This window comes from Notothenia rossii (genome assembly GCF_949606895.1).
Source record: "Notothenia rossii genome assembly, chromosome: 7".
NCBI lineage: Eukaryota > Metazoa > Chordata > Actinopteri > Perciformes > Nototheniidae > Notothenia > Notothenia rossii.
The window spans coordinates 2,627,424-2,644,771 of NC_136905.1; the positions used below are offsets into that span (position 1 = coordinate 2,627,424).

At 42.6% G+C, this 17,348-nt stretch overlaps 2 protein-coding genes across 2 annotated transcripts; both read right to left on the minus strand.

Annotated features, from left to right (window-relative positions):
* Positions 1-812: 812 nt before the first annotated feature.
* On the minus strand, positions 813-5,283 carry LOC307013560 (uncharacterized protein). Its single transcript, XM_079640966.1, has 3 exons — positions 4,804-5,283; positions 4,291-4,373; positions 813-1,659 (listed from the first exon to the last, which is right to left on the minus strand). The coding sequence occupies exons 1-3, from the start codon at positions 5,096-5,098 to the stop codon at positions 1,558-1,560; spliced, it is 480 nt and encodes a 159-aa protein (XP_079497092.1). The 5' UTR covers positions 5,099-5,283; the 3' UTR covers positions 813-1,557.
* Positions 5,284-5,973: 690 nt separating this feature from the next.
* On the minus strand, positions 5,974-16,292 carry LOC307013489 (collagen alpha-4(VI) chain-like; the record flags this gene model as incomplete). Its single annotated transcript, XM_079640889.1, has 8 exons — positions 16,103-16,292; positions 13,912-13,944; positions 11,536-12,123; positions 10,784-11,353; positions 9,250-9,870; positions 8,531-9,091; positions 7,566-8,120; positions 5,974-6,554 (listed from the first exon to the last, which is right to left on the minus strand). The coding sequence occupies exons 1-8, from the start codon at positions 16,146-16,148 to the stop codon at positions 5,974-5,976; spliced, it is 3,555 nt and encodes a 1,184-aa protein (XP_079497015.1). The 5' UTR covers positions 16,149-16,292.
* Between the last annotated feature and the right edge of the window lie 1,056 nt (positions 16,293-17,348).

Consider the following 17,348-nt stretch of genomic DNA (forward strand, 5'->3'; position numbering starts at 1 on the left):
ATATCCAGAACTCCGCCGCCCGTCTACTCACCCACACCCGAATCCGTGAACACATTACACCCGTCCTCATCAAGCTCCACTGGCTCCCCACCGCCCAGAGAATTCAGTACAAGATCCTCCTGATGACGTACAAAGCCCTCCATAACCTGGCCCCATCCTACCTGACTGACCTCCTCCACAGACACACTCCCACTCGCTCCCTCCGCTCTGCCACTGCCAACCTCCTGTCCCTCCCCACCCGGACCAACCTCAAGTCTTGGGGCGACAGAGCCTTCTCCGTTGCTGCACCCACCCTCTGGAACTCACTACCCCAATCTATCAGAGATTCTTCCTCCCTCACAGCATTCAAAACATCACTCAAAACCCACCTGTTCAACACTGCATTCAACCACTGACCACCCCACTCCCCCCGTATTTTTTTCTGTTTTGTTTATCTCTTTTTGTATTTCTTTGTCTTTTTTTGTTGTGTTTTCTTAAATTCTCTGTGAAAGCGTCTTTGAGTTTCATGAAAAGCGCTATAAAAGTCCCATGTATTATTATTATTATTAAAAAGGAAACTTCTAGAAAATGATGTACATTTTTAATTACAAAGTTTTAGTATTTAATATCTTATGAATTTGGGAATGCTCTCCAATAGGTGGAGTTCTTAAAAACAGCTAAATTACTACAAAATACAGAAAATACCATCAAAATATAATAAAAATACTGAAAGGTTGAAAGTGATTACAAAACTGAGCTCAGTACATGTGAAATAAGAATATTAAAGAAAAGTTAAAATCTTATACATTTTGGCAAATTACAAATATAATCGGATTTCTCTAAAAAAGCTTTTTTTTTTTCACAAAATACAAACAATCTCTTTAGAACAAAATCAAGCTAAATTATTCTGAAATAACATTTTTCAATAAAAAAAACCATCAGCATTATTATGAAATAATAAGTGTTTGGACTATTTACTTTTGTTCAATTCCTATCTGTATATTGTTCATCTAAATCTGGTCCTGCTGCTGAAATGACCCATGTGACCCACAAGGGGATCAAATATCCTGTCTCGCTGATCAGATGAATTGATGTGAAAAACCTCAGGTTTTAAAAACTGTACTTTGTCTTATTTGTTGATTGAATATAAAAAAACCTTGTTGTGCTCGAGGTCTACAAATCCAACACTAGGTGGCGCTGTAACGCGTTCCTCCTGTTATCTCAGGAATCACTTAATTAGATTCAAACATTGGGTTTTGTAACACTGTTTCTAGAGGATATGTGAACATTAATATATGGCATTAATTGGCCAACTTAGTTCCTGAGCGGCCTGGGTTGGTGTGTCTGTGGTTTCAAACTGCACCGAGTTTTCTAAAACTAAACTAACTTGTGATGTTTTTTAAAGATCTTTCATCTTCAGTGGGAACCAATGGGCTTGGAGCTGACAGGAAGTCAGGAAGTCAGGAGGCACTCACACATTGCTGGTGACTTTCAGAGTGAAAGCTATATTTGCTAACGTTGGTTAAAAGCTGTAAGAGCTGATAAACCCATGTGTGTGAGAGGAGCTCCTTGGAGCTGCTACTCCGCTCCCTGAGCTCCTTCCTCTTCAGCAGGAACACCCAGGTAATCATAATCCAGCTCAATGTCCTCCTGTCGGCTCGGCCTCCGCCCCCTGGTGGCCTGGAGAGACATGACAGCAAACAGTGAGACTTTCTGCATCACTCCTGTTCAATAACACACACTGTTTCATTCAGTCAGTGGAACAACAACATGTTTCAGTCCCTCATCATTCAGTCAGTGGAACAACAACATGTTTCAGTACCTCATCATTCAGTCAGTGGAACAACAACATGTTTCAGTCCCTCATCATTCAGTCAGTGGAACAACAACATGTTTCAGTACCTCATCATTCAGTCAGTGGAACAACAACATGTTTCAGTCCCTCATCATTCAGTCAGTGGAACAACAACATGTTTCAGTCCCTCATCATTCAGTCAGTGGAACAACAACATGTTTCAGTCCCTCATCATTCAGTCAGTGGAACAACAACAACATGTTTCAATCCCTCATCATTCAGTCAGTGGAACAACAACATGTTTCAGTCCCTCATCATTCAGTCAGTGGAACAACAACATGTTTCAGTCCCTCATCATTCAGTCAGTGGAACAACAACATGTTTCAGTCCCTCATCATTCAGTCAGTGGAACAACAACAACATGTTTCAATCCCTCATCATTCAGTCAGTGGAACAACAACATGTTTCAGTCCCTCATCATTCAGTCAGTGGAACAACAACATGTTTCAGTCCCTCATCATTCAATCAGTGGAACAACAACATGTTTCAGTACCTCATCATTCAGTCAGTGGAACAACAACATGTTTCAGTCCCTCATCATTCAGTCAGAGGAACAACAACATGTTTCAGTCCCTCATCATTCAGTCAGTGGAACAACAACATGTTTCAGTCCCTCATCATTCAGTCAGTGGAACAACAACATGTTTCAGTCCCTCATCATTCAGTCAGTGGAACAACAACATGTTTCAGTCCCTCATCATTCAGTCAGTGGAACAACAACAACATGTTTCAGTCCCTCATCATTCAGTCAGTGGAACAACAACATGTTTCAGTCCCTCATCATTCAGTCAGTGGAACAACAACATGTTTCAGTCCCTCATCATTCAGTCAGTGGAACAACAACATGTTTCAGTCTCTCATCATTCAGTCAGTGGAACAACAACATGTTTCAGTCCCTCATCATTCAGTCAGTGGAACAACAACAACATGTTTCAGTACCTCATCATTCAGTCAGTGGAACAACAACAGCATGTTTCAGTACCTCATCATTCAGTCAGTGGAACAACAACATGTTTCAGTACCTCATCATTCAGTCAGTGGAACAACAACATGTTTCAGTCCCTCATCATTCAGTCAGCGGAACAACAACATGTTTCAGTACCTCATCATTCAGTCAGTGGAACAACAACATGTTTCAGTACCTCATCATTCAGTCAGTGGAACAACAACATGTTTCAGTCCCTCATCATTCAGTCAGTGGAACAACAACATGTTTCAGTACCTCATCATTCAGTCAGTGGAACAACAACATGTTTCAGTCCCTCATCATTCAGTCAGTGGAACAACAACATGTTTCCGTACCTCATCATTCAGTCAGTGGAACAACATGTTTCAGTACCTCATCATTCAGTCAGTGGAACAACAACATGTTTCAGTCCCTCATCATTCAGTCAGTGGAACAACAACATGTTTCAGTCCCTCATCATTCAGTCAGTGGAACAACAACATGTTTCAGTCCCTCATCATTCAGTCAGTGGAACAACAACATGTTTCAGTCCCTCATCATTCAGTCAGTGGAACAACAACATGTTTCAGTACCTCATCATTCAGTCAGTGGAACAACAATATGTTTCAGTCCCTCATCATTCAGTCAGTGGAACAACAACATGTTTCAGTCCCTCATCATTCAGTCAGTGGAACAACAACATGTTTCAGTCCCTCATCATTCAGTCAGTGGAACAACATGTTTCAGTACCTCATCATTCAGTCAGTGGAACAACAACATGTTTCAGTACCTCATCATTCAGTCAGTGGAACAACAACATGTTTCAGTACCTCATCATTCAGTCAGTAGAACAACAACATGTTTCAGTACCTCATCATTCAGTCAGTGGAACAACAACATGTTTCAGTCCCTCATCATTCAGTCAGTGGAACAACAACATGTTTCAGTACCTCATCATTCAGTCAGTGGAACAACAACATGTTTCAGTCCCTCATCATTCAGTCAGTGGAACAACAACATGTTTCAGTCCCTCATCATTCAGTCAGTGGAACAACATGTTTCAGTACCTCATCATTCAGTCAGTGGAACAACAACATGTTTCAGTCCCTCATCATTCAGTCAGTAGAACAACAACATGTTTCAGTACCTCATCATTCAGTCAGTGGAACAACAACATGTTTCAGTACCTCATCATTCAGTCAGTGGAACAACAACATGTTTCAGTACCTCATCATTCAGTCAGTGGAACAACAACATGTTTCAGTCCCTCATCATTCAGTCAGTGGAACAACAACATGTTTCAGTCCCTCATCATTCAGTCAGTAGAACAACAACATGTTTCAGTACCTCATCATTCAGTCAGTGGAACAACAACATGTTTCAGTACCTCATCATTCAGTCAGTGGAACAACAACATGTTTCAGTCCCTCATCATTCAGTCAGTAGAACAACAACATGTTTCAGTCCCTCATCATTCAGTCAGTGGAACAACAACAACATGTTTCCGTACCTTGCAGTAGAAGTAAAGTCCGACGATCCCCAGCAGCTGAGTCAGCGGCAGGACGACGGCTCGGATGATAAAAGGTTCTGGATCTGATTGAACACAAGGAGAGCATCACATCAAGAGTCAGCAAACACACAGAGACCTGAACCCACTTCAGCATGGAGACTCCTCTCTACAGTTATATTACAATAAACTACATCTTCTTAAGATCTTCATTCAAGCCCAACCCTTTCTCCTGTTCATACCAGACAGTAGGACTGTAGGGAGAAGCTGCTAGCTGTATCTGTTGAACACTCAGTACTCATGGCAATACTCCAATGTAAACTACAGCTGACTGGAGGATGTGTGTTCTGGATTCATGTCGTCACGGTTCATTGCACTTATTGTACGTTGCTCTGGAAAGCTATATTTGATGTAAGGGTGTGACTGCTTCAGGGCTCACAGTAAAACACTCAGTCCTCACCAGCGTTCTCCTGGGGAGCATCACGCTCTGTCCTACAGTAAACTCTAACAGCTCACCTGTGACGGTGACGGAGAGCAGACGGCTCTCAGAGGAGAAGTCCTGAGAAAAAGCAGAGACGTGATAAACACAGCTGTAGCTTCCCTGGTGGGCGGGCTCTGCAACCGGGAACAGGAAGTGGGCAGTGTGATTGACAGCTGGCTCTGAGTTGGAGTTGTTTGCTGAGTTGATGGAGGTGAAGTTGAGCTGGAAGGAGCCTCCTGGGTACTGAGGCTGGATGGAACAACTGATGGTGAAGGCGGAGCCTCTGAACACCTGGAACCCCTGCTGCTGGGCCCCGGAGACCCCATACATTGAGGAGGAAACAGAGATGTTGGGCTGAAACAGCTTATCTGGAGAGAGAGAGAGAGAGAGAGAGAGAGAGAGAGAGAGAGAGAGAGAGAGAGAGAGAGAGAGAGAGAGAGAGAGAGAGAGAGAGAGAGAGAGAGAGAGAGAGAGAGAGAGAGAGAGAGAGAGAGAGAGAGAGAGAGAGAGAGAGAGAGAGAGATTTACCTCCAACAACTGAAAAAATACCTGTTGTCAGGGACAAAGACACAGATCTCATAGCATCAGTCTGAGATACTCTGAACAGTAACCAGAGTCAACTAATGAAATTGATTGTCACAGATTTAAAAGTGATTTAAGAAATCTTTGTTTTTAATGAGATTATCCTGCTGAACTAAATGTGTAAATATCATAAACGTATGTTTGACACAGAGATTATTTTCTGCAAATAATCCAAAATCACATGGAGAAATCCCATTGGACCAGAAGATGCTGCCTTCATGGTCCAACACAGTATAAAGTGTACACCTTTTTTAATATGTAACCTATAACAAATGGTACCCTTAAGTGTTGTAATTTTTTGGAAGGCGGCATTTTGATGTTTAGGAATTTACACTTTAGAAAGAGGAATTAAAAACAAGTTGTCCTGGTGTTATCACCCCATTGCAAAAATCCCCTGGAACAAATCGTTTTTAAGACCTATATGTATTGATTGTTTGTTGTCTCTCTATAAAAGGCTTTATGTTACTTACTTTAGGGCGCTCACTGACTAGGAGGACAGCATGTTTCCAAGCAGTGAAAGAACTCAGAAGAATAGACATATGAATGTTGTGTTATATGTATTGGTTGGTTGACTCATCGCTTTCTAGACAGCGACTGCTTTTAATCTGTGACACCTCACGTTTCTACTCACCATGAATATGGAGTTTAGATTTGCAGATTGTCTCAAACACCTTTTGCTTGACTTCATCCAATCTGCTGAAGTCGTTGACGGTGAACACCCTCTCAGGTGTTCCTGTGATCTGCAGGAGCTCCAGATCGTGGACGTCTTCAATGCCGATGGCGAACACCTCGATGCCCAGAGCTCGGAGACGATCGGCGGCATCCTCAACGTCGTCATGAGAACTCCCGTCTGTGATCAGCACCAGATTCTGGGAGATCCCGGCAGATATTCGGCTGCCACGTGACGCCTCGAAATAACCCCTGATGGAGTCCAGGGCCAGTCCGATATATGTGTTTCCACCCCTCTGCGTCATGTTCAAGATGTGCTTGTTCACCACTTCCTGGCTGTTGAATTGGTTGAGGTAAAACTCATGGTTTACATCATCACTGAACTGGGCGAGTCCGACACGCACTAGATTCTCACTCACTTTGAAGCTGGCCACTAGATCTGTGGTGATCTTCTTCATGATGGTGTAGACCTCCTGGCTGAAGCTGCTGGACTGATCGAGCAGGAAGACCAGGTCGGCCTGCTGTTTCTCACAAACTGCAAAAGCAAAGAGAGGTTTCTACATAGTGAATAATCAAGTATACAAAAGGCACACTTCAAGTTATTTTAATACATTCTCGCCAGTTTACAACAGCATTGCTCAACCTTTTTGTGTTGCGACATCCTGGAATACTACTGTTGGTGTACATAACCAACTCTAATGCAAACGCATTGATTGTTTGTATACTTTCTACACATTCAGTGGTAGATGCATGTGATTACTGTGTGTCCCACAGCTAAACAAGATGAAATAACTGCTAGAGGTGATGTCTTGTTAAAGGCTATCCCGATATAAAATATGCGTTTGTAGATTCAAATATGTTGTTTTATTTGTATCTCGAGACCTACATTTTTGTATATCGCTACCCCCAGGTTGAGAACCACTGGCCTACAACACTGAGTTGTACTGTGGTTTAAGGTTGCTGTGGCCCTTACCGGTCATTGCCACTGTGAACACCATCTACATTCCCAACTTCACTTATGAATACAATCCCAAATTGCTCGACAGACATAACTGGCTGATATTTGCCTTAAATGCTGGCAGATATATACTTTAGGAAATTTGAGGTTTATTCATTTATATATGATTAACAGACGATCCTCAACCTTATCATTTTACTGTAGTCACCTTATGCCTTGTCAGCTCTAGGGTACTTCTACATTGCTTTATTATGTCTTCGTACTTCAGTTCTGGGAATCATTTATATTACTTTACATAGCGTCGCCACCTTTATAGACCTTTACTTGCCAAAAAAACAGTTTGTAAACTTTTGAATTACTTAATATTAAGTTCTAACGGTTTTTTTCAGGCGAGAAAATAACTCTTACTCTTCTTACAATCTGTCAGGAAGTAGAAACACAAATGGGGTCAGAAGGCATGTTAAAAGGAACATTGAAGAACTACTTAGGTTAGAGTGAACATATCAATGATGTTCTTTGGTGTATTTTGGATGTTTTCCTTTTATGTTATGGAAGTTACCGAAATGATCTGCTATTGTGTTGTCCTACCTGTGTTTGTACAGAGCTCCAAGACCAACTCGGTCTCCAAGTCCTTCAGCGCATCAAAGTTCTTCTCAGAATAAACCCTGTGAGAATAACCGCTGATCTCCTTCAGCTGGGTGGGGTTGTGATTCTTCACTCCGATGGCGTAGATCTCCACTCCCTTGTTCCTCAGAGCCTCAGCGGGACCCCTGACGTCATCTTGTGCCTTGCCGTCTGTAATCACTATCAGATTCTGCCTCATGCCAGGACGCCCTCCTCTGGCCGCATCGAAATACCTTGAAACCTCTGTGATGGCCTTTCCTGTGCTCGTAGCTTCATTCATCTGCTTCATATCATCAATGGCTCTCAAAATGTCATCTTTGCTGTAGTATTGGTTGAGGGGAAACTCCAGATTGTAGCTGGTACTGAACTGCATGACACCGACGTGCACTTTGTTCTCCCCGATGGTCGACTTGCTGATGACAGATTTCATGAAGTTTTTAATTTTCTGAAACTCTTCCTCATCGATGCTCTCGGAGCTGTCAGTGAGGAAAAAGATGTCGCCCTGTATGTCTCTGCAGGCTGTGGACAAAGTAGCACTGTTAGTGTTGTGGTCCACCTTTCAATGCTTTACTTGTTGTAAACTTGCCCATTCATGGAGTTCAGCCATCAAATTTACATTTGAGTTTCACATTTCCCCATGCCAATTCCATTCCAACTCGCGTCAAACTAAATATTTGATAGGTTTTAAGATATCAACTTAATACAGTTTGTTCGTAGAGCTCGTTTTTCAAATCAACTCCATTATTGAAAGTTGCAAAGTCAACGATTAACAGTATATGAAAAAACTAGCACAAAAAAACCCAGAGATAAAGGACCTTGGCCCAAGATTTATTCTGAGCTAAGTTTAAAATATTTCTGACATTTTATAGAACAGCTAACATACAAAGAATTGCTGAAATGCCTTTTAAAACCTTCGTCCAGTTTCTTACCCTCTGTAGAACAGATGTCGGTGATGATGTCGTCCTTGATTGGAGTCAGATTGTCAAAATGATTGGCAAAGAAAGTCCTCTTGGGGTCGCCAGCGATCTCTAGCAGCTGGACTGGATCTGCACTTTTCACCCCGATGGCGTATACAGTGACTCCCTGCGCCCTCACCTGTTCTGCAGGAACCTTCACCTCATCAGCGGACTTTCCATCAGTGATCACCACCAGGTACTCTGGGGCTTCGTGAGCACGCGTGTCCAGCGCTCGTTTATAGTGTGGGACCATGGAAGTCAGTGCTCTCCCTGTTTCTGTCCCGCCTCCTATTTGTATAATTGCCTCTACGGCATTCTCCAAACTCTTCACATCTGAGTGTGCTGTCAGATCAAACTCTAAATCTGGGGAATGTGCGTATTTCACAACCCCTATGCGGACATGTTGTGGACCAATGTTGAAGGTATTTAGAAACTCAATCATGAACTTCTTCATGTCCTTGAAGTCGTTGGGGTAAATGCTTCCTGATTCATCAATGAGGAAGAAGATGTCTGCTTCCTCCTTTTGCACGCAGCCTGGAAAAGGAAAAATATTGAGTTATTCACCCAATGAATGAATTACTGCTACATTGACTTAACTTACCTAAAACACATACTTGTAATGTTCATGGTGGGATGAAGTTATTAAAGCTCAGCATGATGTGATGTAATGTGTTTAAATCAGTGGTTCGCACCTTCTTTGATGGCGTTTCCTCTTGAACTGACAGATATTGCTGACCGGAGGATGTTTTGGCACAGACTTTTCTGCAGGCTCTGCTCCAGAGATTTCAGCTTGGCAAAACTGTCCACGATGAACTTGTGTTTATTCGTAGGATAAGACGCCATCTCCACCAGCTGGGCACGGTTGGCATCTTTGACTCCTACGGCGTAAACAGTGACACCGGCCCGACGAAGCTCAGCCGCCGGCGTGCTCACGCTGTCCTGCGATTTCCCGTCTGTGATCACCACCGCCACCTGCTGGACACCAGAATCCTTCCTGCTTCCTTTTTGCTTGATGAAGACCTTCTCCAGGGCGAACTTCAGGGCCTCTCCAGTTTGTGTGCCGCCTCCATGATAGGGCAGGATCTTGATGTACTTCAGCAATTCGTCCTTGTTGTTGAAGGTGTTGAGGTAGACCTGTGCGGTGGTTATTTCGTTGTACATCACGATGCCCACTCGCACTCTGGATCGACTGACTTTCAGGCCGTTCACAATCGAGTGCAGGAAACTGCGCACGAGCTGGAAGTTGGGGGCTCCTATACTTCCAGACCCATCGACGATGAACACAATGTCGGCCAGTTTGGCCGCTTTGCAATCTGTGGAAAGGGCGTGCATTATCATAGAATAATTATCACCAAATAACCATTTACCAACATTCAAATTAAAAAGACAGACTCAGACGTGGAATACTTATTGCTTTTAACTTTGTTGACTTCTTATTGCTATACTATAATAATTGTTTTACAACAGTTCTTCCAATAATAGATTCAGATATACTGCATAATATCTTTTCAGAGGAATTTGTCATTTTCCACTTTGGACCTTATATATTTCTTGTAAACTTTAGTTTATGTAATAAGAGTTTGCTTTAAATATATGAGTATATTTGCTCTTATTTGACATCGTACTTTCTCTTACTGTGTTTATGTATTCACTATTATAGACCAAAGCTAATTCTTTGTGTCTGAACATAGCACAAGTACATTTATTTAATATTGAAAACTTGCAACGCACAAATTCATAAAGGACATCTCAAACTAAAGTTACGTTAAATGTGTAATGTTTGAATTCATGTTATTACCATCTAAGGCAAGATCTGTTTTGTTGATGCATCAGTTGAAAGTACACTGTCAAAGCTCGCAATGTAATCAAACTGGTTTACTCATTTGTCAGAAACACGTATCAGAGATCTATTGATTGCGTTTCTTTAAGGCGTTTGTTTTCACTTATTTTAAATACCTGCTCTTGCTTCGTATTTCTCTTGAAACAGGAGGAATTTAATTTGTATCTTTGTTTCTCATGGCTTTTTAAATTATTATTGTGAAATGTTTTGAGAGCCCCCCTGAAACAAGATAGCTAAATTAAAGGGGCTTATTCTTGAAATTCTTTCTTCATTCAGCATATGGAAAGAGACCGACAGTGAATCAATTGTTGTAAAAGGCATTTTCAAAGGTGCCATAAGAACATTATAAATGACAGTAATATTCAGTCATAGCATCATTTCATTACCTCCAGTGAGAGCAGTCTCCGCTTCCTCTGTTTCAAAAGCAGCCCTCATTATGGGTACAATGTTGGTGACGGACTGGTATATGTACGGTGGAGTGGCAACGATTCTCATTTCCTGCATTGATGCACCGAGGCTCAACCCAACCACGGTTATTCCAGAAGATTTGATCAGGCGGGACTCCCTATACACGGGATCATCAGAGTCTTTCCCACTTATAACCACCAGGAACGGTCGGTAGCCTTGTTCAGCACGGCTTCCCGCATCACTCGTGAAGAGGTTGGTGCTGGCGTACATCAGCGCTTTGCCCAGATTACGAGGCTCGTTGGGTTGCAGTTTACGCTGGCGGAAACGCTTCACATCATTGAGCGTCTCGTTTTTGGTTTGGTGGGCATTAAGAAGATGTTCCACCTTGACATCCTGACCGTACTGAGCCCAGCCCAGGCGGTAGGCGGACGCTCCGATGTTAAGCTGATTGGCGAGTCGGGTAAGGATGCTCCTGATCTGCTGAAACTCTGCTGCAGTCACGCCACTGTCCACCAGGAAGAAGATGTCTGCAAACCTTTCTGCCAAGGCTGAGAGAAAACACAGGAACAAGAACAGTGAGAGATCTGCTGTTAGTGTGCTCTGTATAGAATACAAATAATTAACGTTATTTAATTACTTTTCAGACCTAGACTATGCTGCTTATTGGCTGGTTGTTTTCTTATGAATATTGTGTTTGCAAGATAAATAACTTTCTAATCCTTTGCCTTACCTTGCTTCTGATCCTCCACTGAGACGCACACAGTTTTCAGCAGACTGTCTTTCAGCGTCTGCAGAGCCGCGTAGTTACTGATGGAGGACAGGAAGCGCTTTGGAGGCCGGTTGGCGATGGACTCGAGCTCCAGCAGGTTGGCTGCTCCCACCCCGATGCCAAACACGATGACTCCCTGCTGCCTCAGGCGCTGGGCGGGTGCGATCACATCGTCCGTGGAGTCTCCGTCCGTGATAACCACAGCGATCTGAGGCACCCTTTGGCCGGCTCTGCTCCCTGCTTCCTCCGTGAAATACTGCGTCTGGAGGAAGTCGATGGCCTTGCCTGTTTCCGTGCCTCCTGTTCGGTATTGAAATGTGTCCACCGCCTCCAGCAGGGATGTCTTGTCCATGTGATCCTTCAGCAGGAACTCCTGGTAGGTTTCATCGCTGTACTGAGCCAGGCCGATACGAAACTTGTCGGGCCCGATGTCGAGTCCTGTGACCACACTTCGGAGAAACTTTCGCACTTCCTGGAAGTTACTGATCCCGATGCTGGAGGATCCGTCCACCAGAAAGACCATGTCCGCCACGCTGGCTTTGGCACATTCTGGACAGGAGGGAGAACAAAACTAGGATTGTGAAGAAAAGGAAGGGAAGCCAAACAAATGGAAGTGCGCTGCTCTCCTGCACAGCGTGTCTCGGTAGGCTCCACTCTTTTATTTATTTCTGTTTGTGTAAATATTGTCTAAACTTTATTGCGTATGTTTGAAATGTCCTTGTGCACGACCATGCTCTCTATTCTGTGACTTATATTTCTAAATGTGAACCACATCTGGTACTGCAACACAGCCTCTTATGTCAACACCAAGCAACTTATGCTGTTTGAAAGGAGGAGAGGCATTCAGGATGGCCTACACTAGTGCAATACATACATTACATACAGGGCTGCCCCTGGCCAAACTGGGGTCCTACGCCAATTCTTTAGAAAACAATTTGAGATAATTGAGCATTCAAAGTCTTTATTAATTTGGATGAGGATTATTACATATATTATAACTTTATCACAAAAAAAGATTTAAACTTCCTTTGTTTAATGTGATATACCTTTTTTATTTGTACATATTAATCATACATGCTACATATATTAGACCCTCCAGAAAAACGCGATTCTGGGATCGCAGAATTTACGCATAATCAGCAAAATGGCGCAGATTTTTAAAAGGCCGCATAATACCCGCATTTTTCCACACAAAATTGAGAAGAAAAAAAAGTTAACTCGTCTTGACGTGACGTCATCAGCTCGCGCATCACAGAATGTAAACAACACTGTATAGAGCTCATTTACCAACGAACATTTCTACTAAAGACCGGGCCAAAAGTGGGGGGAAACTATTCTGCACCCCGTGCAACTGTGTGTTGGAGCATAAGAGAAAATCGACGGTGACGACCCACTTTGATTCATTCAAACATTCTAAAATGCTTTCTGCTGCTGCGGACAAGAAAGCCAAACAACTCACGTTCACGAGGCATCAACGTCCAAAACCCTTTAGAGGGCTACAAGAAACGAAGTGAGTAGCCTACAAGATTGAAGCTGGTCAGATAACGAACGAGTAAATGAAAACAGAATGAGGCGGAGAAGTGTGTGTGTGTGTGTGTGTGTGTGTGTGTGTGTGTGTGTGTGTGTGTGTGTGTGTGTCTGTGTGTGTGAGATTAAAATAGCCCAATTGCTTTTACAATAAATAAACATTGAATGTGTTTAATTGAATAGTACAGGGGTTTAACGTTAGTGGCAGGTTGTGTGTGAGAGAGAATAAATAAGACAGCCCAATATTTTAAAAAATGGTTATTCTTTTCCCCCGCATATTTAGCATATTTCGCAACTTCCCGCAATTTCACCGCATAAAATCACATAAAAACCCTGCATGTTTAATCGCATAATCAAGGATTTTAGCCCACGTTTTTCTGGAGGGTCTAATATATTGTAAGGAGTAAAGAAAGGGAAAAAATACATATCTTTAAAATGTTAATTTAATTTCTGATTTATTTTTTAGACCCCAATTATTTCTCGGGTCGATTTCACCTGAACAGTACCAATGGCTGCAAAATGTGAAGTTAACCCTTATGTTGTGTTCGGGTCTCCCATGACCCGTTTCAAGTTAGGGTTAGTAATGTGTTTGGGGCCATAAAATACAATTACAACAGGACTGTATGGTTATGAATGCATAATAAGTTAGTTATGATTAGTAGTTGAAACAGTATTGGATGATAGTCATTATTTTTGAGTGTTTTGGACTGAGATAAATCATGGGTCAAAATAAACTAACCCTCGCGAACACAACACAATGGATAATACAAGCGTTGAAGAGTAACAGGGTGAATAAACTGAGCACGTTACCTGTTGAGGTGAGTTCTCCTTCAGCCTGGAGTCCTGAGGAGAAACCAGAAGATAAGGTAAACAGAGTTTCCTATCATCTCAGGAACACGTCAGTGTACTCACTCTGGAGTCATTCCACCAGTTTACTCTAGCTGAGAAGAACACGTTCACACAGAGAAGTCACATATTCAGAGTTAAAGCAACCGTTCACTTTAGAGAACATGCTCCTTCAGTTCAAATGAGTCATGGTGCACCATCATCACACTGAAACATGTTCTACAGCAACAATTACATCAGGAGGAACCACAGAGGAGAGCAGGGGGAAAAAATCATAAACTTAACAAACAAAAGACCTTTGGGGACATGGATGATAGCTCATATATGAGACTTCAAAGGTCTTTTATTTTGAAACTCTACATCAGAATGTCCTGATTTTTTCTGAGTGACTAGATGGGATGTCCTGCTATCACCCTGAAGTGAAATGAGTCTTTAATACTGGACAGATTTTGTTTTATTCTCATCTAAACACAGAGGGATGATTTTTTTTTTACTCTACCGTAATGCATAGGATATTCGCGCACCGCAATTTCACGTGAGGGCTGGCTTGACTAGGTTTTCCCGAGTGGAGGCTGGCTTGACCGCAGTTAGTTTAGCATACTCAGCCCGACTCAGCCTGGTTGTTCCTGGCACTAGAACCACGATTTTATGGGGCCATTACATCACTAGAAGTCCCAATTTAAGAGGTAATTTCTCCCCCCGAATATTTTTTACTCACTATATCAACAGCCCCACCAAAAATACTTTCCACCAGCCACCACTGCAAACTAGTGAATGTGTCAGATGTCTGTGTCTTACTTAGAAAACCGTGTGCAGTGTTTTGCAAAAAGTGCCAAGTTGAATTTCAGATTGGGTGCAGAGCTGAAAATGTGTTTAGAGTTTTAGAGATTTGAGGTTTTTCTCTTTGAGTGTGGGTTTAAATAATTATGCTTTATGTGAGATTTTTGTTTGTTATCAACGGAAAAAACTGTAACAGATTAGAGAGTGAAGAAGTCTATAAATAAATATAAATACTAATGAGTCTTAATGAGTTCTGATCAGTCAGGATGATGTTCATGAATACAGACTGAGTGGATGCACAAGAAGCCTAACTCTCATTTACAGTCATTCACAATAAAGAATAATGGTGTAGGCAGACTCATTCAAAGAGTCAATAATAGAGATCAGTGTGAATGATATCATAGAGGTGTTAGAACGTGTTAGAGGACACACACTTTGAGTTGGCTCTACACAAATATCAATGCCTTCATATAACTGAGTATAAACACACTGAGGGGATGCTCAATACAACATTTATTAACACAAAGACAAATAGAATTGTGTGTGTGTGTGTGTGTGTGTGTGTGTGTGTGTGTGTGTGTGTGTGTGTGTGTGTGTGTGTGTGTGTGTGTGTGTGTGTGTGTGTGTGTGTGTGTGTGTGTGTGTGTGTGTGTGTGTGTGTGTGTGTGTGTGTGGGGAACAGGCAAGGCAGGCAACTGCTTGGGGCCCCGGACCAGAAGGGGCCCCCAAAGAAGGTAGATTAAGAAGGTCCACAGCAACGACAGCATGAAACACCCTTTAATTACTGCAACGACATGTCAGGAAACCCCCTCAAGGTGGCCCCATGCAAAACGCTGCTTCTTATCACTTACGTTTTCTTGCCGGGGGGGGGTCAGCAATGTAACTTGCTCTGTGTGTGTGTGTGTGTGTGTGTGTGTGTGTGTGTGTGTGTGTGTGTGTGTGTGTGTGTGTGTGTGTGTGTGTGTGTGTGTGTGTGTGTGTGTGTGTGTGTGTGTGTGTGTGTGTGTGTGTGTGTGTGTGTGTGTGTGTGTGTGTGTGTCCACAAGTGTTACAGTTTTGATTTCACAACATCATGATGCATTCTAATTGGCTAAGGCACTTCTGTGCTGAAAACGCTGTGTTACGATTGGCTTAGGGTTCATCCCACAGGAGTTAACCTTTGGTGACCTGGGTTACATGTGCTCGAGAATCGTACATTAGAAAAAGGTCAATCTAATGATCTGTCTCTAATAGGAGGGTGTTCGAGCTCCCTGTGAGGTCTGTCTGTGAGCGTGCCTGTGTGTGTGGGTGTGTGTAGCTGGCCATCAGTGTGGGAGCAGTTTGTTATTGACTGAGAGATCACTCAGATATTATAATTAATAAAGTGGATTCTTACCTGAGCCCCGCAGCATCAGCAGCAGCAGCAGCAGCAGCTGATCCATGTCTGTCTCTCTGCAGTCTCTACGCTCTGCTGTGTATCAGCGTCCAGGGAGAGGTGGAGCTTCACTGGAATATCATATATTAATATATCTTTATATCTGATCGTATTTATATCTGATCATCACTTCACGCTCTCTTCTCTCTTCAGCTACACGTCACACTAAAACAACAAGTCCTGGTTGACTTTAAAACGATTCAAATGATGTTCAAAGCCGCAAATCAACAACTACCTCCTAATATCAGGGACTTTTCACACGGAGAGGAAACACACATGTTGAGAGGAAACTGCTTTTTCATACGAACAAATTCCAAACTTCATTGCATCTCATCAAGAGGTGTTGGTCTGTGGAGTCCCTGTAATGATGAACGGACACATTGTACACGTCTATCTAAACTGAACGTTTTATTTAGGAGCCAGATCCTGAATGGTTCTGAGCAGGACCTGTGGGGGGGGGGGGGGCAGAAACGTGTTGTTTAAGTTTCGTCTTGCCCCTGTTGAACATGACAGACACTATTTGAGAATTCATTTTATTTAAAAAAAAATGTGTACCTTGAAAAAAATAAATATATTATTATTATTGTTGCATGTTTTGTTTCTGACTAAAAATAAATACAAATAAAGAAATCATGGCATCAGAGGCAAATGATCCAACGCTAGTCTTTAGAAGGAGAACAAGTAAACATAAATGTGCAATTTCAAATGAAACTCTTTTTACACACATACAGAATAACTAAAACATTGAATCAACTAAAGAACTAAAAGCCAGACTGAACAAAGTGTGTGAAAAGAAGGACTCTTCAGAGATCAGAGTCACAGCAGAGGACCAGAGTCCTGGAGGAACAGGTTCAGGTGGAACCAGCTTGGTTCTGACTATGGAGAGGTTCTGTAACCCTCTTTGATAAAGACTCAACATGATTGGTTAGCTTGATTTGAGGTGTGGACTCTCAGGAACCCCCCTTGTTTCAGACAAACCCCCCCGCTGTGTGAAGGCCTCTGCAGTGAGTCACGTGATCAGGTGTTTCTGTAGGCCATGATCTCAGTGTGACCAGCGGGTCGTGCTGCCGTCCAGTCGCTCTCTGTGTTCATCAGTGTGAGGTCTATAGAAGGAGACAGACTCTCTCTGAGGACGTCTTGATTCTCTGTCCCTGCCTTTGTTCAAACGCTCCATTAAAGGAAAGGCAAAGAAAGGTTATTGATAAAA